Genomic DNA, 22796 nt, shown 5'->3' on the forward strand with positions numbered 1-22796 from the left:
AACTAGCTGACTGTATTTAAGTAGATAAAACTAGCAGACTGTAAGTAATTAAAACTAGCTGACTGGTTAAAACGAACTGACTGTAAAGTAGATAAAACTAGCTGACTGTGTATAAAGTATTTAAAACTACCTGACTGTATAAAAGCTGATGTAAAGTATTTAAAACTAGCTGAATGTATATAAAGCTGACATAAAGTATGTAAAACTAGCTCCACCTCGAGCAGCTAAAACAGTAAAATACTGCTCTAACATGCATCAGTAGGCCGATTAACAATCTAATATTGTACAGGTGACATTTTACTGCAGAATGATTGGGCTACTTTAAATTTTAATATTGTACTTTGACTTAAGTAGTATTGTAAATTGTAAACCTCTACTTGTAACAAAGTATTTTACATTGTTGTACTGCTACTTTTACTTTGAGTATCCTACATAATTTTACACAAGTACATTATTAACTGGTTACTTGTAAAATGGAGTATTTTTAAAGTGTGGTATTTATTCGTACATTTACTTGAGTAAATGAATACTTCCTCTACCACTTGTTAATAAGTGACCAAATAAAAACGAATTAGATAGTGAAGCTCTTCAGACCATGACCAGACCCTGCACAGCAGGAATCTTAAGGGAAAGCCTTTCCCTTCCTGCTCCTGCAAGACAAAGGGGAGGGGGGGGGTGGACACATGCGGGGAGGCAGGATTACGCCACTCGGAAAATGGAGTCAATGAATTGATAGCCCTGGGGTATTAATCGACTGGGGGGTTCACTAGTGTGTAGGAGGGAACTCCCACTGGAGGCGTTTCTTCTCTCCGAGTGTATATTGAGACAATACCGTCAATGAGCTGCACTTTTCCCACGTTTTCTCACCAGGGGCGAAACGTTTCGGGCTCAAACACCGCAGAGATTTTATTCTACCCCCACGTAGAGATGTGTTTTGGCAAGTGAACCGCGTGAGTCATTTTTGAACCATTAATAATCACCAAAGCGACTCGTCTGGTTCAGAGGCTGTCTAATGAGCTGTGTTAAGAGTCGGGAAAAGTTGTTTTCAGTTTTTAAACTGCAGCGCTGGTCACGTAACGTTACGGCCGGATAAACCAACAACCTTTGATTTAACTACCGACTCTGCCTCCACGTCCTCGGATATAAAACAACTTGACTGTGGATTTAAATATAAAGGTAACGTTACGGCTCCATTTCACCTATGATTCAAGTTTTACGCAAAAGAGCGGTTTTGTTTGTGCGCTGCATTACTTTTCTGGGTCTTTTCTTTGCAAAAGAAGACTTTGTATTACATAGCATGGAAAGCTTTTGTTTCACTAGAAGTGCATCAGTGTTACCAGCAAAATGTACTTTAAAGTATCAAAAATAAAAGTTTCACAACGCAGAAAATGTCTCATGTCAGTGTTAAATCTACTCTTATCGTATAATATTATGAGGTTATACATTAGTAGCGTTTTGCCTTTGTGTATATTTTCTGCACTCTTTAGGCACTCACCTACTTTGTACTGCAATTGCTACACAACTATTTCCCTTTTGAGATAAATAAAGTTCTATCTTATCTTCTATTGGTCGAGGAACAATTGCTTATGTGGACGTAATACTTATTATTATGCTATTGTACCGTTTTATTGGTATAGTTGGTCGATGTGGAGCTAATTTTAACAATTTTATACACAGTTGGGTAGTTTAATCTATAAGAAAGCATAATATTTTATAAGCTTTGCATGTTAAATCTCAATTTGTTAAGTAACCAGTGTTGGAAGAAGTAGCCCATTTAGATAATAGTTAAGTTTAAAAAGAATAGCAAAAATAGTCCATTACAGGTAAAAGTCATGTATTCAAAATGTTGCTTTAGTATTGGAAACAAAATGTACTTGGAGTATCAAAAGTTAATGTCCTTATTATATAGAATGACTCCACCGTTTTTGCCAGTTTCTTTTCTTAAGTAAATGATAAGGATACTTCTTCTGTCATTGTAAATACCCTTCAGGTGAGTTAAATAGGGTATTTGTCATACTATGTAAGAGCTCAGTATCTTCTGCTCCGGCATTTCCCAGCAGCAGCGTGGTTAATGAATTTTACAGTTCACGGTTACTGTCACACTGATTTGATAGTAATCTGCTTCTGCTAGGCTGTTAATTCAAAATATGTGGAGTGTGCATGAAGAGTCTGACTCATTTTCCACTCGGCCTCCCCATAGGTGGTTATCCTGTAGCACAAACCAGGAACCCATTCTCTAAATCTCTTATTTGTTTATTATTCTTCATACATCACTTTCTGCTGTTTACATTATCATGTTGAAATGCTGAGCGACACTCAGGCCAGTATGGTTTCTTCTTCTTTATCCTCATGTTCCTTTTATGAACTCTCCATGAGATATGCAGCATGCTGCGTTCAAAATATGCATCTCTTCCTGTTTGGCACTCGCTGAATGTCGTTTTCCAGCTCGGATGGATGGGTGGCAGAAGTAGATGTGTGTTAGTATGACAACTATTCAGAGCTGCCAGCCTGCTGTAGAATCTGGTGTGTAGGTGAGGGCTTCAGCACGGGAAGGTGAACAGACAGGGTGGAGGAAAGTGACAGAAGTTTTGTTATTAAAAGTGTGAGAGGATTGAAGGATTTGCAGAAATAGAAAATAACCTATGAAGTACTTTACCGATCCTGTTAGTGAGAGTCTGTGTACTGATAGTGACCCATTTTCTAGTCAGATCTAACAAGTTACAAAAACAGAGAAGTGAATAAATTATGCTGGACATGAAGCAAGTCTTCTTTGGTTGTGGTTTATCAAATGTGAATATTTGCTGAGTTTCCTTTTCTTCTATGAAAGTAAATTGAAGCTAATTAAGCATTCTCAGTTTTCTGACTTCTTACATTAGTCCAGAAAACAATTAGCAGATTTACTGATTATAAAAATAATCCATATTTGCTGCCCCAGACCAAGAAATGTAGTGAGCAGGTAATTTTACAGTTGACTGATTGAGTTGTTGGTGCTCTCTGGTGGACAAACTGTTTCTAAATGACCTCAAACACATCTTTTCTGTACTTTTACAACTGTCATAAGCTAAAAACCTGCTCTGAATCTAGCTCTGAACAATGGCAGCTATCATTTTGGTGCAGGGTGTTGTATGTGAATCTCTTCACTGCCAGTGTGTTTGCTGAATATGTTTGTGTTTTATATGTGGGAGAGAGACACGCTGCTGTATTTTCCAGACTGCGTTTGGAGAAGCGGTTCACATTTGTGTGTAAAACAAGAAAAAGTTGTCCACATGAAGGTTTTTGTGAAGGGCTCTCGTGTGCAGCAGCCTGACTTTCACATAAAACTCCTTAATGTTCACAAAAGCCTAATTAATCTAAGTGTTTTACTCTATATGTGTAATGTATGTCTTTATAAACCTGGCACGCTCCGCTGAAATGCTCATCACGCTCGGGGACGCCACCCTCAAACCACATGCACATGCTCTGCACACTCTGTGCAGCATGAAGACGAAGGACAGACCCTGCGTCCTCTGTAATGGTCTGATTTTCAGAGCTGGAGAGAGTACAAGCTGAGGGGCTCTGCGATGGCAGCCAAGCAGTGTTCATCTTGTTTATGAGGCTCATAAGATGACGAGAGTCCCACTGCATTTACTGTCCTCTATTCCTCCTTCAATGTTCAAGTCACTTTCCAGCTGAAGTTAACGTCTTCTCTGGAGCCAGACTGATAAATCTGCTCTGGTATTCATTTGTTTACTGTAGGAATAGAGACGGGTTAGCCATTTACAAACAATCAGGAAGCCACAGTGCCATGATAGATTATTTATAGCATGTTCAGTACGTGAGGTTTCGGAATATGGCGGCAACCAATGATTATTTTCATTACTTAAATAATGTGTATTTTTTTCTGATTAAGTAATTAATTGTTTAGGTTGTAAGATGGCTTATTTTTTTCCAAACAGCTCAGAAAATATAAAGATAAAATTTATCCTCTTTGATATAAAACTCAGAAAAGCCCCTTGGTGAAGCTGCAACCACAAATCATGAGACATTTTACCTTAAGAAATAAAATTGAAATAAAAATTGCTGTCCACAGCAGCTGGAGATGGCTTATTTAATGGGGGGGAAATTTTCACCAATATGTTGTTATTTAGGTTATCGGTGTCAAAAACGTAGTATTGGCCCGGCTGTATTTTCTCTCTCTGTCTCTTCAGCTCCCATACCAAGATAATGTTTTGACCAGAAGGTGAGGAGGAGCGTTTCACACCTTCATGGTGACACATGCAGCAAATGGTGCTGGTGTCCGTCCGTGTTTGTTTTAGGCAGCGTGCACATGTGATTTACTGCTGCACTGTTTTGTTTGACACTACAGATATTTAGGAGTCACAGGTGAGCTAAATGAGCAGGGGAGGGGGAGGGGGGTGACTCCAGAGTGTTGAAGGATTATGGGTCCACATCACCATGCCTTCACCTACTCAGAGAAACAGCTGCACAAGTGTGAGCAGCCTGTGAGAAAACACTGAATTAGCATGTTGCGATGTTGGTGCAGGCGTGTTCCCATTTACGTTTGTGAGGGAACCACAAATTATTTTTAGTACCGACCATTTTCTCAGCAGCCTCTGACCCTCAAAGGTGATGATTGGAGATATCTGTGAGCGTTGTCAACACCTTGTCATGGCGCCACCTGGATCTTCCCTGCATCAAAAGCAGTTGTACATCCTGATTTGATGCGTGCCATGGTTCCTTTAGCTCGTGCCATGGTTCCTTTAGCTCGTGCCATGGTTCCTTTAGCTCCACAGAGGGGGGGTCCTCCCCACCTGTGCAAGTTGACCAGTGGTCGGGAGGGTGTCAAAAAAGAAAATACAAAAAGGCTCCAACCAACACAGTTCACTCTACTTGATGGGTCTCTTAGGGAGGTCCCATCTTGTTCAGGAACCTTGAGTTCCAAGCTTTACGGATTTAGCTCTTCTTCCTACATCCTGTATTAAGGTTCTTTTTGCTAAGAGTGGACTTAGGGAAGTGTGGAAATGTTCTGGGGTTTCTTCCGATGCAGGGATTGCCAATGATTGTCTCTGATCCAAAGAGAACATTTTGGCTGGTTGATTGCAGTGCTGGAAGCCGGCTTTCGCCCAGATCTTGTTCTTAAACCTGCTTCCCTAATGAGTTGGTCTGGAGAGTCGCTATATGTCAGGGAGAGTCTACATTTAACTTTGAACTCCTTCACACCTGAAGGAAAGGGGAGCTGGAGCTGTCCAGACTTTGTGTAGACCCTGGAGGGAATTCCTAGCAATCTGCAAAGTGCTTATTTTGTCCAAACAACGTCCAAAATATAGATAAGATAAAAGGAAAAAAGCAGAAACTTCTCACCTTGTAAGAAGCAGCAATCGGAGATGATGGTGCGATGTTTTTCCTTGAGGGGAAAAAAAATTGATTGATGTTGTCCACAGCAGCTGGAGAAGGTTTGTAAATCCATTCAACATTGAACTTCCAAGTCACAAGATCACCAAAGTGTGTAGCTGCTGCAAGTCAGACAATAAACATTTTCTTTCTCTTTGTAGTGCTGTAATGCAGATTTCTTTCTGTTATTATACCGCGTAATGCTGGTAATATGTTGACTTAAATGGAGCGATGTCTACATTTACTTGAACCATCCAAATATCTTCATTTAATACATATACATTTATCTATATGTGAATATATTTGGTTTTTGAAATGTTAGGTGAACAAACATCGGAATAGGACATTGTTGGGAACTATTTTCAGTGGCTGAATAATTCACGTTGGTGCTGTAGTGAGTATTTAGGGCAGGAGGACCAGTGGACAGCTCAAGGTATGTTAGTTCACACCTGGCACTATGCGTCTCCACATGGTTTGTGGGCTGTTTCGAAGCCTAGAGTTTGGTATTTTGGCCGTCGCCATCTTGTTTTTTTATTTCCGTATTTGGAAAAAAGTGTGTAGCCAGCAAGTCTGGTTAGGAAGGTGCATCCATAATTCATGTTAACTGTGATTGTAAATGGGATGTTAATTTTGGATGGTTTGAAAAGGGCTTAAAATAAAATGTACCTACCAGAAAAATGAACAGCATTGGCTGCACTTTTCAGACCTGGAGGTTGCAGACTGGATCATATTTTAGGGAATATTCTTTTTTTTTTTTCCTCTGATGTCCTCTGGCTGCTTGTCTTCTTGTGACTCTAATTTTATATTTGTCTCTGTTCACTTGCTGCAGTGTGTTCCCAGTCTGGAAGACCCAGTAAGTTGATGTGTTAGGACACAATGTCTTCCCCCCGCTGCTTCCTGCTGCTGCTGCTGCCATGCGTCCTGCTGGTTCTGCTGGTCCAGTTTCCTCAGGTTCAGTCCAGACCGGCCACAGAGGACACTGACACAGGTAAGATGCTTCACAGATGTCTGTGTGAGTGTGACTGTCAGAAGTATTTTTCTGTTTGAGAGCTGAACGATTTTAGGAAAAAATATCAAAGTGTGTGTGTTTTTTTTTTTTTTTGTTTGTTTTTTTTTTTTTCCTGATCAGTACAACGCAGCTTTAAATGCCAGGCCTATATTTGTTGAACAAGATTGCATCAAAGCATAATCACCTTTTGTTTTTACATGAACAGAATCACATAAAATACAGCTGGTGCCTCCCAGGGTACTGATAATTTTGTATACAGAACAGGCTTAAAACTAAATGTACTCATCAGAGAAAGTGAACAGCCAACTCTTAATACGCTTTTTCAGCGGCGACCATAAGAGACCATAAACTCATCAGGAAAGTGTTTACTGAGGGAATAAATCAGCTGAGAAGTAGAAACATTTTCTCATAAGCTACAAGACAGTTACTTATTTTTGCAACCAGTGGAGTCGCCCCCTGCTGGGCATTAGAAAGAATGCAGGTTTAAGGCACCTTAGCTTTACTTTTCAGACCTGGAGGTTCCCAGTTCAAACTAGTAAGTCAGACTAATGCTGAGACAATTTGTTAGCCTAATTAATTGATTTACAGAAAACAACCCTGCTGCCATTTTTAATAATCTGCTTTTCCTTTTCAAGTTATGATTAAAATCTCTGTGAAACCTGTGATTTGAACGTTTTCAATATAAAAACACTTCATTACTTACTTCATTATGTCCCTCTGCCTCTGTAGACTGCTATAACATTAACAGTTGCTGGTGCTGCTGGTGTGATTTTTGCCTTGTTTTTACTGGTGTGTGTGTGTGTGTGTGTGTGTGTGTGTGTGTGTGTGTGTGTGTGTGAGCTGTTTGAGGTCTTCGCTCCTCTCTTTTGTTCGAGGGCCCTTTCATGTCAGCTGTGGTCTTGGTGTTTTTTATTACATAAAACGCTATAAAACTTTCCAATGAGCGAATTTCTTTAATAGGAAAGTGACTTTTTCAAGGTTTGGCTGTTTTTGGCTTTGAGGCATCTGAAACTGGTTAAAGTGATATTTCATTGGTGTAACTGAGGCTTGGCTCTCAGGGTGCTGGTTATGGTCTGTATATCCTGTCCAGACACACTAACACATGCACACAGTCTGGTGTGTTACGGCCACTCAGACTCTCACAGACAGAAACACAAGAAACTCTTTTCAGAAAACATTCAAACTCCTGCCAGTATTTGTCTTCGTGTGCATATGCATGGATATACCTTCCCTGTGTGTGTTTGTCTTTTTTTGTTCCAACCATCTGGACTCCAGCTGAGTGTGTCTATGTGATACTGTTGTTTTTGAGCCCATAAATTCTTTGTTTTTCTCTAAATCAAGAACACATCAAATTTAGCCTTCTCTGCTGCAGTCTCCTGTCATAAACAAAGCATGCTTTCAATTTCCCACCTCACTCTCTGTTGTATTCTCCCAAATGAAGGTTTTGGTCTTTTGAAATTTAAACCACTTCCCTCCTTTACACTCTCCGCTTTCTAAGACTGAGGATAAAACCAGTTTAATGTAAAATATTCCCGTAAATGCCACGAACTATACTCAAAAACTCTACATAAAAAAAGGCATCCCTAAAACCCAACCCTGTTTAATCCTTTATATAAACTGTTTGATGTGTGTAACAGAAGCTGCACATTCGCTATAATCTATATTTTCAGTACCACAACACAAGGTTTTACAGGGATTCCCAGCTTTGCATGTGACACAGTGGTTTATTTTTTTTAACTATGGCCTCTCCTGTTCACCTTCAACATGATTTAAGGCCAGAAACACTGAAAATTAGTATTTGTTTTTCTTAAGGGAGGGTAGTCTGACTATTTTTTTTGGAAGAGGAGGACGGGGTATATTTTATTTTTTTCCTTAACACAGACTTTTTTTAAAGATTAATAAAAAACAAAGGAATCACACATGTTACAAATTATGGCGCTGGTGTTGGGCAATGGGTCATAAAACATATCAGAACAGTCCTGACCCTGTATTAGGGCTTTTTCTTCTCCTCACTAGCTAATAGGACCAAGATGTCAGCTGGAGAAACAGAATCTTTATGGATATGAGATTATCTGGACTGAGAGTCTGCAGCCATGCTAGCAGCTCTGTGAGTCTGTAGGTAGGCACAGCGGTGTGTTGAGAGAAATGCTAAAATCAGCATGCTAACATTTAGCTGGTATAATGCCTATCATGTTCACTGTCTTAGTTTAGTGTCGTCCACTGGCACGTCATGTAATTGGTGTGATTATGACGGAAATGTCAGGCTAAAACTAATTCATTTGTATTTTTTCATTATTATTATTATTATTATTATTATTGTGGTGTTTTTAACTATGACCTACCAAGGGACTGCAGATGTGAATTAGCTTGAAGCTATAATCTGGTACAGTGCATCAAATGGTATCAAGTGTTTTTCTGTACGCTGTCCCTTTTTTTTTTTTTTAATAAAAAAATAAATGGATTAATAAATAGAAAGTGGCTGGAATATAATGTTCTCTGGTTCCAGCTTTTCAAATTTGAGGATTAACTGCTCTTCTGTTTTTATATTGTAAACTGAATATGTGTGTGTTAGTCTGTTGGCTGGTTCTGACACCTGGTTTTAGGAAACTGTGCTGGATATTATTCTCTATTTTCTGAGACCAAATTATTCATTTTTAATGTAAATAATCGTTAGTTGCAAGAAACCCTAGCCTGCCACAAATTTGGCAATTGCAAAAATCACTTTGATTGTGAACACTTGCTCTTGTTGGAACATTTTCAGTGTTTATTGAGAAATAATTTCACATCTTTCTCGAGAGTGGCGAATTGTTGCAGGAAGACAACACACTGACCTTTTTGTGGACGCCATTTTTGGCGTGCATAATTGCCCCAAAGGAATACGTTGCAGCCACCCGGGCCGGTTCAGCTGCTGGCTGAAGCAACATGTCGGGGGGGGGGGGGGGGAAGAAAGGTCCCCAGTTTAAAAATACAGAAATGATCCTTTTTAGGTTTAAGCTTTGTTGCACAATTTTAAATGATTTATGCTGTTTATTAATGATAAAACAAGTTTTACTACTGTGAAGCCGTGATATTTTAAAGTTTGTTTATTGTCATTCAACCATGTAAAACATGAAAGAATAAAATTTGTTTCCCAGGTCCAGCAGCGTACATAATAAATAACAATTTAACAAAAACCCTATATAAAATCATTTAAGTACATTTAATACATTTTCAGACGATAATCATACCATGAATATCTCATACTCTTGCCAACAGATTTGGGTGGTATTGCAGTTTTTCAGTCAGTCAAAGAAAGGGTTGAAAGTAAATATTCATAACTCTGGGGAGGGGGTTGCTTTTTTTAAAAAGCCCCCTCCCCCCTCCATTTATTCTGGTATAGTCCCTTAGCAGGGAAGGACTGGAGGGATGTGTGTTTTGTTTGCATGCTGTTAATGGCCGGGGCAGATAAGGAGGAGGTCTCTGAAGTTTCGGAAGTGGTTGGGTGTAGTACTGTCCTGTGGCGACAGCTCCTGTCTGCCCCGGCTGTTGAGTAGGACAGCTTAAAGGCTCATTCACAGCGCCGGGATCAGAGGTTAGAGGTTAATCCACAAACTGGTTTCATTATCTCTTGGAGGGAACATCTGAGACTCCCAGTGAGAAGCCCTAGAATCCTGTTTGCAAACATCAGCACAATTTTCTGAGCAGCTTTTACCTTTTAACCTTTTTTGTAGCCGCAGTTAAATCGTCTGAAGACGAAGAAGACGATGAGTCATCCTCAGAGGAAAATAAACTGTCCAATGAATTGTCAACAAGCAACGAAAAGATCCAGTGTAAGCCCCAAACTTTTGGTTTTGTCTTTCTTTTGTTTTTGTGTTTAAAAACATGACATCAAGAAAAACGATTGTAATCATGGTGTTTACCTCGTTGTGACTCCTCGTTAGCGCTGGCGCCGCAGTGGGTGATGCCAGAGAAGATGGAGAAGCAGCTGCACGCTGTTCCAGCCAGTAGGACTGTAAAGTTTCGCTGCCAAGCAACTGGAAACCCCGTTCCCTCCCTGCGCTGGTACAAGAACGGGAAAGTTTTCAGGAAGGACCAAAGAATCGGAGGGTTCAAAGTGAGTTTTTGGCCTTTCTTGTAAAGAGAAACGGACAAGAGGTTCAACCCGTTGTTTTAATTGGTTTATTTCTTTCTATCCTCAATCTTTCAGATCCGAGACCACATGTGGACTCTAATAATGGAGTCAGTTGTTCCATCTGATAAAGGCAACTACACCTGTGTGGTGGAGAATGAACACGGGAGTCTGAAACACACCTACCTGCTCGATGTAGTTGGTAAGAAATGCAAATTAATTATTTAAAAATCATACAATGTGATTTTTTTTCTTGATTTTTGTTTTAGATTCTGTCTCTCACAGTTGAAGTGTACCTATGATAAAAAATTACAGACCTCTACATGCTTTGTAAGTAGGAAAACATGCAAAATCAGCTGTGTATCAAAGACTTGTTCTTCCCACTGATTTCATCGATGAAATCATTATGACATCGCCGAGACGGTTTGAAACACACCAGTGTGGTGTGGACAGAGGGCTGAAATGGAGAGAGAAATATGTGTAATTTAGCTCGACTGTGGACTGACTATCCAAATGTGTTGCTGGGCACCTCTTACATTCTTCAAACTTTCTTTTCCAGAGCGTTCTCCTCACAGACCGATTCTGCAGGCGGGTCTGCCGGCGAACCAAACTGCAGTTGTTGGCGGTAACGTGGAGTTTGTGTGTCGGGTGTTCAGTGACCCGCAGCCTCACATCCAGTGGCTCAAACACATCACCGTCAACGGCAGCAGAGAGGCGCCAGACGGACACCCGTACGTCCTTGTTCTCAAGGTTTGTGTGTAGTTATACCACTTTTGTTTCCCAAGTAGTTTAATTTCACAAATTCCTAAACTAAAACATATTTATACCCAGTAACAGACACGTGTAACTGCAAACGTTTTAGTAAACTTGCCTATTATGTTCCTGGTTAGTTGAGTACTTGTTTGGTCTATAAAAGAGTGAACAGTTTCCTAAAGTCCAAGGTGGCGTCTCAAACGTTGACCAGCAGTTTGAAACCCAAAGATAAGATCACAGATTATAAAGACTTTCTCTTACAGAATAACACAATATACCTCAAATTATGGAACAATAAAAAGATCAAATAAAGTCTGGATGTTTCCCTCTCACTCTGGTTTCCAAACGTTTTGACTCGTGACCCCTCCAAAAGGAAGCAGTGTCTACCTGCGACCCTCCTAACCGGTTGCACCTGTCTACTAAAAGTGACAAGTTTAACTGAAGAGTGATTATTTTCTTTTTCCTGCCTTGTTTTATTTGAATCATCAGCCTGAAGAGATAAAATGATCTAGTGTTTCACCAGAAACGAAGAGAAATTCAACATGGCTTGTTGGCTCTACGGATATTTCATAGCAAGATATTTAAGTTTTAATGGTGCAACTTAGAAAGGACTAAACGCTCAAACTTAGAGATGGACCTGGAATATTATTGGTAACAATACACTTTAAATTTGATTCTAAAACACAGTAAGCTGCCGCACATATACCCTGATTTTTAAAACTGTGTGGCTGCAACATGACGACGTGTAAGAAGTCTGGAGTGACTCAGACATAAAAGTAATGTGTATTTGTTATAACCTCCACTAGTGGTGGTTCAGCATGTCTTTATATTGCATGAGACTGGTTGCATATCTCTCAGACTGAGCAGAGTAAAACCACATCTGTGATGGATTGTGGACTCATGATGAAAGACACGCCACTGTGGTTTGTTGTGTCTGGCATGTAGCCAAGAGCCTTTGCACGTATTATTATGTTCCCTTTCACAAGAAAGGCTGAGTACAATGAATGTCTGGTGATTGGAGGATAAAAAGAGACATTTATAAAACAGACTCTCATCAGTTAGTTACTCATTTCTGAACCTTAAATGTCAGCAGCACCAGTGTGCAGAGTCCTGCATAACTTTAGCAAAGTTTGGTACCAGTTACCTGAACCTTGGGGGGCCAGTGTACCGTAGGGGTGCACAATAGCATTGGGAAATACACAAATGACAAAGATTAATCAAAAAACAAACGCAGTGATTCATGCAGAAGCACCTTCATTGTTTTCAGTGGATTGTGTTTCTGCCTGCTAAGACCGACTATCCAGAACTCTGCTTATTTTATGCACAGCTGGATCCAACATTTACAGCTGCCCTGTGAACTTTTCTTGTAAACAAACAAAAAAAATGTGTGTATCCCTGATGTCAAACAAACGTGTTCTCCAGAAAACATTTGCAGAGCTGATTTGTTTGAGTATTTTCAATCCTGCATTGTTTACATCCATGTTTACTAGCTTGCAGTATTCTTCTGATTCGACTGTCAATCTCAGAGTCGAAGCTTCACAGCGGCGTTATGAAACGAGGATCATACCATTTTGGCGATATGGGGGTGCTCAACGTCTGATAGAACTACCAGTTTTCTCCCAATAAGTTAATATACAGCCTATTACAAAATAAATATCAACATATAATGCTGCAAATAAAAATGTGAAAAGAGGGAAGCTTTTAATAAAGGATTTTAAGTGAATAAATGCAAAATTGTAACCCTAACCCTTAAGGAAGGGGACGTAGCGTGCGTGTGTGTCGGTATGTGCTGAAGAGACGGAGCGCCAGCTTCGCCGGTGTTGTGCCGACATGTCCTTACCTAACGGGACGTTCTGATCATTTATCACCATTGATGAACCAAACAAAGAATATTAGATTGTTTTTAAATAGCCCGCAACTCGAAATAGACCCACGAGGAACCACGACTTGCACGCAGTTGTCGGCCCAACGGCACGCAACTCTGCACAAGACCGGTGAATGGCAGGCGAGCAGAAAATGGTCAACAAAAAGCCTCATTTTAGATGTAAAAGCATGAAATAGAGATTACAGCTCTGCAGCTTCTCAAGGGCAAAGTGGAGCTACCGTGTGTAACACCCCCCGCATGCGCCACACAGACACACGTGATTCAGTCAACTATAGGCAAGACTTGAAAATTCAGCCCTAATATACACAACTAACATATTGTTGGTTTGGGTCTCTTCATGGGATTTGTTGAAAGTAACACCAGTTTTATTTTGCTCTATATGGCTTTTTAGGGCTGCAACTACCTATTAGTTTTTGTTGTTGATTAGTCTGTCGATCATTTTCATGATTAATCGATTAGTTGTTTGGGCGTGAAAATTGTGAAAAAATTCAGTTTACTGTGATAGAGGAGGAAAGAAACCAGAAAATATTCAAATTTACAGTTTTTCTCAATTGCTTAAACACTATAAGCAGGCTATTGAACAAAAATTTAAAAACCATAACTCAATTTTTTCAAAACACACACCCATTTCTCTAAACTCTACACACAAATCCCTTCATTTCTCATAGCCTACACCGTGTAGTCATTGAGAAAACACTTACATTTGCTATTGTTCACTCAATCAGCACAGGTTGAGCTCAATTAGCACACAGCTACCCAGGTGGAAACACAAACAGTCAAAATTGATAACACACCAATCAGAAGCTTCAATAGATAAAAGGACCGGAGTCAGTTCATTCAGTTTTGGAACAATGGATCCAGAGAAATCTGAAGGAAGAGGTGGAGGACACCAAGAGGGGGAAGAGTAAACACAGTATGGAGAGGAGGAAGAGGTGAAGGAAGAAGAACAATAGGAGTTGGAGGAGGAGATGGGATAGGAGTATGGTGAGAAGTAGGAGGAGGAGGAGAACAAGAATCTCTGGCCTGTCTCAGACCCAGGACAGAACGCTATGGCAGAATAATTAGTTCTTTGGTGTGTTGAACTGAACAGCACGCAAAGGAATAAATTTCTAATAACCAGTTTTTGTAGTATTGTTTTGAATTTAATACGTGTGTGTGTGTGTGTGTGTGTATTTCTGAGGGCTTGTGTGTTATGTCTGAGGGCAAATTTTGTTTTTTCAGCAAGATTGAATGGTTTTGAGTGGAAAGCTTCATTCTGACCTGAAAATAGGATGTTTGGGGAATTTGGTGAGAAGCTGTGGATTTGTGTTTTCGAGAAAAAAGAGGCATAATTTCAAGAAATGTGTTTAAGCAATCAAGAAAAACTGTAAGAGGAAACTGAAATCAGAGAAAATAGTTGAAACATCCACCTACACACGTTTCTTTAATTCGCATTTCATTTTTATTTCATGTCACATGTCTTTCTTTATTCCAGACGGCAGGTTTGAACACAACGGATAAAGAAATGGAGGTTTTGACTCTGAGGAACGTAAGTCTGAACGACGCTGGGGAGTACACCTGCCTGGCAGGAAACTCTATCGGAGTCTCCCATCATTCTGCGTGGCTCACCGTCGTCGATGGTATGTTGCTCAGAAATGATCTACAACTTGACCGTGACCCTGAGGACTTGACGGTGTGCTGATGTCTGTGCTCTAATTTCTCTGATGTCAGACCTGCCCCCTTCGGCGCTGCCCTCTCAGACATACTTGGAGATCTTCATCTATTGCCTTGGGTTTTTCATCATCATCATCCTCACAGCCACAGCAGTCATCTGCAGACTCTGCTGTGCACCGAAGAAGAGCGACTTCAGCAGCCAGTTAGCGGTCCAAAAGTTAGCCAAAAGCATTCCTCTGAGGAGACAGGTAAAACGTCTGTCTCACCTTACCACTACCAAACTATTTTTCTCATTTGTTCAGTTTTCTGTTTTGTCTTTTAACTTCCTGTTGCTATTACTGGCTCTAACAACTACAAGTCGACAGTATCTGCTCTGATCGGTTCATGCAGCCTGCTGTACATTTATTTAAATTGGAAACACTGGCGTATGCAAGAGTGTTATATTTATGTTGTAAGTAAAATGGCTAATGTCTTCCTGTTTGATGTGCTGTTGTCTCACTGTTACTATGAATAAATAAAGAAGCAATGATGCAAAAGTTTGTTAAAATTAGCTTCCTGTCGCAGTAACGTGTTGGCACAAGGCGATCAGAAGTTAAAAGACAAAAAAAACGGACTCGGAGTCCTTGTTGTTGCATGAGGTCATAAAGACTCTCACATCTTCTCTCCTCCCTCTGCAGGTGTCAGTCGAGTCCTCGTCCTCCCTCCAGTCAGGGATGTGTTTGATGCGTCAGTCTCGTCTCTCCAGCGCCGCCACCACCATCCTGGCAGGGGTGTCAGAGTACGAGCTTCCCTACGATCCTGTGTGGGAGCTGGCTCGCGACAGGTACGGCACACTATATAACGTTCAACCTGTCTCACCCACTCACTGTCCGTCATGCAGCAAGAATCTGAAGGTTCAACGCTATTTATGTCCTAAAAACACACTTCTTATAAAGCTCTCGTATCTGCGTGCCCATGTTCCTTTCAAACTTGATGATAAAGTGATTTATTTCACTTGTAATTTTCTGCATTTAGTGAGTTTGTCGGTGGTCCACCCTACACTGAAGGCTACACCCTTTATTTAGTCCCGTCTTCTGTTACTTTGGGTAACCTCATCACAAATTTTATCTGTCTACCAAGTGGCTATAAAAGTGCCGCCAGTAGATCGTCAGAAACCCACAGAAAGGTTTCTACCACTTTCTAATTTCATTCCTACTTGTGTGGCCGTCCTCAACCCTCGCTGCTTCCTTAAAATACAGAACAGAACAAAAGTCTTGTTTCAAAAGATCACATTCCTTGAGATAACGTGAACACTGTATTCCTGCTGTTTATCTTGCAGTCATCATGAAGAAAGTTAACGATTTCCACCGTGCTAACTTTACAGAGTTGTAAAATCCTCTCATTTCTCACATCATCGATTAATCTGTGGATTATTTTTGTTGATTAATTGTTTAGTCTATAAAATGTCCAAAAATTGTGAAAAATGCTCTTCAAAATTTTCCTAGAGCCCAAAGGGACGTTTTCAAACAAACCGTCCAAAACGCAAAGACTCTTCATTTACTATCATGAATGACAAAGAATAGCAGCAAATCCTTACATTTAAGAAGATGAAACCTGCAAATGTTTTACACTAAAAAGATTAATCCATCATCAAAAAAGTTGACAATTAACTTTCCTTTCGATCGACTAATCAATTAATCCCTTAATCGTTGCAGCTCTAGTCACAAAGAAGGTAAAACAGTTGCCACTGTAATCATTTTCCAGAGTTGTAAAAAAGTTGCGGCCTCTGTAATAAAAACCTTGAAACTCATTGATCTGTTAACAGAACAAAATTGTCATTTAGATTTTTGTTTTGATTGGTGGAACATGTCAAAAAGAGCAAGAGGAAATTATCTCACGGTGCAAATCGCAGCTTGCAAGTAGCAGATTTGAGCCCTTGATCATATTTTAGTCTCACCTGAGATAACACTCCCCCACCTCCGCAGCTTCTTGCATGTTTGTTGTTTTTCCGCAGGTCTCTTTTTAGTCTGAACGCCCACTTAGTAATTTCTCAGTCAAGGACAGAAGTATCACATTTCCCTGCCTCCCTCTTTTTTTTTTGCGGCTTTATTTTTATTGCCATTTTCAGGGGTTGGCATGCCAACATTATACTTGTAGAGGAAAATAGCCTTTGTAATGGCATAAGTAATGGGTTACATCTTAAATCAGGATCATAATGTTGTCTCGAGGTAAAGGTCAGGAGCGTGTTTCAGTCATTTCTCTCTGATGGCTTTTTGCTGCCTCCTGACTGTGATTTCAGAGAACTACTTAAAACATACCTGTTTGTTTGTCTGTAGCTGTGTTGTGTGCCTGCATATGTTTGGATTCATAGTTTCAGTCCTTGAATTCCTATAAAGCACTTATTTGCAGTTATAACTTATACATTACACACCAGTTAATCAAAGCATGCTACTTGACTTGGTAGTAAAATATTTGCTGTGTGTGATTTTCCTCAGGCTGACTCTGGGGAAGCCGCTGGGAGAAGGCTGTTTTGGTCAGGTGGTTCTGGCAGAGGCTGTTGGGATCGACAAAAATAAACCCACTCGCCTCACAAAGGTAGCTGTGAAGATGCTGAAAGGTGAGTGTTACTTTTTTAATTGTCTTCTTCTTCTTCGTTTAACCAAAGACATGATATTAAGCACATCTGTATTTGTGGTGATGTAGGAGTTTCGTTCATCCTGTTCCTGCCCTGAAATGTTATGTTTGTTCTATATATGTTTTATTTATTTTATTTTTATATTTAATTTATTTATTTAATTAAAAGGGACAGTGCACAATAATGAACATTTCAGCTTTGCATCAATGTAAATATGGCAGGTTTAGCCAAAGTCTTATTTTCATCTGTAGTCCCAGGCAGGTCATTACAAAGGTCAACACAAAACAATAGAAGGAATAGCACACTACACCACAATATACAGGACAGTCATTAGGCTTTGCAGATCATGAGCTATCCACTAATACAAATCTGTATAGTGTATGTGTGTGTGTGTGTGTGTGTGTGTGTGTGTATGTATGTGTGTGTATATAGAGATATATTAGTGCGAGACGAGAGATTTAGTTCATTGAGCCGTTTCACACAAAACTAAATTGTACTTTACAGTTTTACGGCAAACTGCGACGTTCTTGACAGACAAAATGATCTTTTAAATTGACAAACATTGAGTGTGTAATTCAGGACACAGGCACAATTCAAACGAGATACACAAAAAAAAAAATTAGTTGCCTCTCGTTGTTGACTACCGAACATATTTTTTTCTAAAATAACATCCCATGGGGCGGATACGAAAGGGACGGACTTCTACATCTAAAACTTCAGCTACTACAGTTAATAGATTCTTTTGAGTGTTTTCCTAAAACATAATCTTCTTGATTTGAAGTAAAATATTGACATTCAGTGTTTCTAATAGTTTATTAATTTGCTAAGTGTCTTTATCAAGTTGTTTTCTTCTGTGAAGTGCTATTGATCCATCCCTGACACTTTATTTTAGCGGTATCATTAAGAAGATTCGATCCCAACCCTTTCTCCCCTTCCTGTTCCATATAAAACATTTCGCCAGAGAAAGACCCCTTACTGACTTCACTTGTTGTTGTGTGCAGCGGACGCCACAGAGAAGGACCTGTCTGACCTGATCTCTGAAATGGAAATGATGAAGATGATTGGCAAACACAAGAACATCATCAACCTGCTGGGAGCCTGCACTCAGGCCGGTGAGTGTGTGGATCTTGGTCGGTGGTGATGTGAGTTGTACAGACGTTAAAAATGACACCTCCGCCTCCTGTGCGTCTCTGTCAGGCCCTCTGTATGTGGTGGTGGAGTACGCCTCACAGGGTAACCTGAGGGAGTACCTCCGTGCCCGTCGACCGGTCGGGTTGGAGTACTGGAGCGGCTCCAGGCAGGCTTCTTTGGGCAGTTTGGAGATCAGGGAGCTGGTATCTGCTGCGTACCAGGTGGCCAGAGGAATGACATACCTCGCTTCAAGGAAGGTCAGTTTCTGTAACGATCATAGTGGACGATTCTACTGTATGTGATTTAGTGGAAATACAGTCATGTGACATCCAGTCAAGAGCGAGAAAAAAGAAGATGGGATAAAAAAAAAGAGAGCCCCAGGATTGACAGTAATGTAATTAAATGACCATAGTCAGTTCTATGATTGTTAGTTCGGCAGCAGGAATTAGAGTGTCTGTGGGTAAAAACCCTGAGTGGAATCGTTGGTTCTTGAAATATCCCCCAAAAAGTCTTTCCTGTTGGCCGAGGTGAAAGAGTTGTTGTATTGATAAAAGCAAAATATGACAAAGTGAAATTGAAACAGAGTGAATTAATGTTGATGTTGACATAGATAGACATGTGGATTCATACGCCGCTGAAAATAGTTCCCAACAAATCCACTATTTCCTATTCCTACAGTGAGCAGCTGTTTAAAGGAGACCTATTATGCTTTCCCACATTTTCTGACTTATCTACAATATTGTAATGTTGGATTTTCATGTTAAACATGGCCAAAGCTTCAAATAATGAGGTTAGAGTATTTAAAAGATATCCCTGTGAGCAAAAACCTCAATTTCCTCCTGTTCTGAACTGCTTTTTCTACCAACGGCTCCGTTCTACGGTGTTCCATATATGGTCATTTGCTCGCACAGCGATCGGCAACAACAACAGCCTGGTAACATGCTTCAGCTCTTGGCCAATCAGAAGACAGTAGGCTTTGAGAGGGGGGGCCTTAAAGAGACAGGAGCATCTACAGCTTCTTTCAGACTGAGGCTGGAATGAATGCCTACATGAAGAGCCAGTATAAAACAAAAAACTATATATTTTTTTAAAACTTTGAATCATGCAAAGCTGCCATACAGGAGTCGTACAGTATAGGTCTGGAAATGCAGTATAATAGGTCTTTGGTGGTATTTGTGAGGTGTTTTTGAAGATTTACGTCTTCAGTAGGAACCAATAGAGAGCCTAAGTCCCTCGCTTTCGCCACATGGGGCCATATATTGGAGAAAATATGTGCAGTAGTCAACTACTAATTGTTTGAATTGTGCCCTGATGTTTGTCTGACACACATGATGTTCGTCAATTTAAAAGATAATATGCAAGAAATGTAAGAGTCGCAGTTTGTTGTAAATTGTTAAGTAGTATTTATTTTTGTCTGAAACCATGAACTACATCTCATCAAAATATACGTCACCAACATGTTAGCGCTGTAATGCTAAGCTAACGTTCATTGCTTGCTAGTAGCTAGGTAGCTTAGCTGTGTTCCATGCTTCGATGTTCCTCACCTGATGTATTTAATCCAGCGACTCCTGGTCCTTTCATCACATCGTCTATCTACACATGGAAGCTCTTTGACGTTAGCTTCAGTAATGTTAGCTTCAGTCATTGAGCCAAACGGTTATAACGTCACATACACGATTTCTGGGTTCGTGGTCTTCGTAATTATGTATTTTCAGTCTTATACTTAGACAGTTTTACGACAAACTTAACAAACAACAAATCTAAATTGACAAACATTGTGTGTAATTCAGAGCACATTCAAACGGGATCAAAAAAATTGTTTCGCCGTTGAGCCACAGACAGGCTGTCAAACGGTTTTGAGATACAAACTAACTGACAATGAGAACGATATACATTTTCACCTGCCCTATCCTTAAAGACTGGTCTTGGTAAACCTTTATTTCTGTGCTGTGCAGTGTATTCACAGAGACCTGGCAGCCAGGAACGTGCTGGTCACAGAGGATAACGTGATGAAGATAGCCGACTTTGGCCTGGCCCGAGATATCCACCACATCGACTACTACAAGAAGACCACGAATGTATGACAGACTGAAAATCAACATCAGGGTGATTTGATAGGACGTGTTCTGACAGACATTTTAAATGTTCCTACAGGGCCGTCTGCCAGTGAAGTGGATGGCACCAGAGGCTTTATTTGACCGCATCTATACGCACCAAAGTGATGTGTGAGTTTAACTTAAAAGACTTGTGATTGCTTTTTTTGGTCGTTTTCTGTATGTGTTTTTTTCTTTCAGGCACCTCATTACATTAATGCTGCTCTCATGTCTAAATACTGTATTAAGCAGCTGAGTCACGTTTACATACAAGGCAAGGCAACTTTATTTATATAGTAAATAAATAAAATACAGAATAAAATCAGTAGCCAATCATTTTACAATGAAATGAAAGCACCAAATCCTTACATTTGAAAACAAACACATTTTTTGGCTTAATTACTGGAGAGATTAACCAACAAGAGCTGTCGATAAATTTTCTGCTGATTTATTTACCGCTTGATCAACTAATCTATTCAGCTCTAAATAAACGTATCACAAATGTATAAGCACGAAACACTGACTGAGACAGTTTTATGGTTGTGAGGAGATTCTTCTCCTGCTAGATCAGAACAATTTGAACATTATCACAGCAACAATCCTTCACTATATTTAAAATTTTCTTTTATGCCAACTCCGTGATGAAATTACGAATGTCTAGCACAACCCTTCACATACAGTATGCGAGGAAAGAGGAATTAAATGAAAGCTCCAACTTGAAGGGAAAGTTTTGAGAAATGTGCTAACTTGTTTTCTTGCCGAGAGATAGATGAGAATATTGATTCCTCTCTCTCTACCTCTGTGTGATTTAATCTGAAGCTTGAGCCAGCAGACGGTTAGTTTAGTTTAGCATTAGGGGTGTGACCAATGACTTTGCTCACGAGACGATTCATGAGACTGGGTTTAACACTTCAATAATGAAATATGACTAAAAAATTGTATTTGACTTAAAGTCACAGAATCCAAAACAATCCAGTTGCATTGTGAAATGTTTGCTTACATCTGTGCTTAATTTGTGCCGGAGTTAGCCGGAGCAGCGCTCAGAGTTTAAGCATTTTGCACTCCGGCACTGCCTTTCTACACAAATAAAATCAAAGATTTCATCCAGCCTAATAGGGTCTAATGGATTTGATTTGGTAGCTAATACTGAAAATTCAAAGATAACAAAATCCACCTATCAGCACCTCTAAAGCTCACTAGTCAACACGTTATGTCTCGTTTGTTTAATCCATACAAACAAAAAAAGGCGTCTCAGCATCAGGACAAGTCTCAGACTGGGGACCACACACACAACTTTACACAACTGTGAGAGACTCTGGAGAGGGTTGGTCACATTTTCATATCCCATGTCTGAAAAGGTTTTTGTAATGTTTCCCGTGTGCTGCTTCTGCTGCAGGTGGTCTTTTGGAGTCTTGCTTTGGGAAATTTTCACCCTCGGGGGGTCTCCTTATCCCGGAGTGCCTGTGGAGGAGCTCTTCAAGCTGCTAAAGGAGGGACATCGCATGGAAAAACCCTCCGCATGCACTCAGGAGCTGTGAGTACGCCCACGCACGGCAATTAATTAGTTCTCCCATATACAAAAGTTAGTGGTAGACCAATACAGTATGTGTTTGTTCAATGGCTGATTTAAAAAAAAAAAAAAAAGCCAATATCAAAACAAAAGAAAGTCGTATGTAACCCCATTTATTCCATGCAGAGTACAATCTAATACCTTTTAAGTAACGCAGGTAGAGAACAGAGAATAAATAAGATTTACATAAAACAACACCTGTGTCTGATTACGAGCCATGGCTGTGACAAGTTAAATGCTTTATATTCATGAGGAAAGGTCTGAACACAGGTTTCTGTTTTATCAGGTACCTGATGATGAGAGAATGTTGGCACGCCGTCCCATCTCGCAGGCCGACTTTCCAACAGCTGGTAGAAGATTTAGACCGCACACTCTCTCTCATGGCCAACCAGGTAATGTGTTTATCAAGACTAATTCAGTAAAACCGCCGTCTTCCTGCAATATCTCGCCTCGGATGAGATTTCAAAAGTGTTAAACCTACTCGTCCAGTTTCCACCAGAGTATGTCAAAATAAGGGTTAAAAATACCCAAATTATCCTTTAATTTAGACATCATGTCTTCGGACTTTGGATATATTTTATACGTAATATTAAAAATGTTAATTTTCTTT

At 40.0% G+C, this 22796-nt stretch overlaps 1 protein-coding gene across 1 annotated transcript; it reads left to right on the plus strand.

The window, feature by feature from the left end:
- Positions 1-726: 726 nt before the first annotated feature.
- On the plus strand, positions 727-22700 carry LOC123982180 (fibroblast growth factor receptor 1-A-like). Its single transcript, XM_046067601.1, has 17 exons — positions 727-950; positions 6200-6358; positions 10090-10188; positions 10300-10472; positions 10566-10689; positions 11047-11237; positions 14600-14744; positions 14836-15026; positions 15456-15601; positions 17253-17374; positions 18394-18504; positions 18590-18780; positions 20479-20601; positions 20678-20748; positions 22013-22150; positions 22473-22578; positions 22686-22700. Exons 2-17 carry the CDS (start codon positions 6247-6249, stop codon positions 22698-22700), a joined length of 2058 nt encoding a protein of 685 aa, XP_045923557.1. The 5' UTR covers positions 727-950; positions 6200-6246.
- The last annotated feature ends 96 nt before the right edge of the window (positions 22701-22796 follow it).

The sequence above is a fragment of the Micropterus dolomieu genome, linkage group LG13 (genome assembly GCF_021292245.1).
Source record: "Micropterus dolomieu isolate WLL.071019.BEF.003 ecotype Adirondacks linkage group LG13, ASM2129224v1, whole genome shotgun sequence".
In the NCBI taxonomy this organism is placed as follows: Eukaryota; Metazoa; Chordata; class Actinopteri; order Centrarchiformes; family Centrarchidae; genus Micropterus; species Micropterus dolomieu.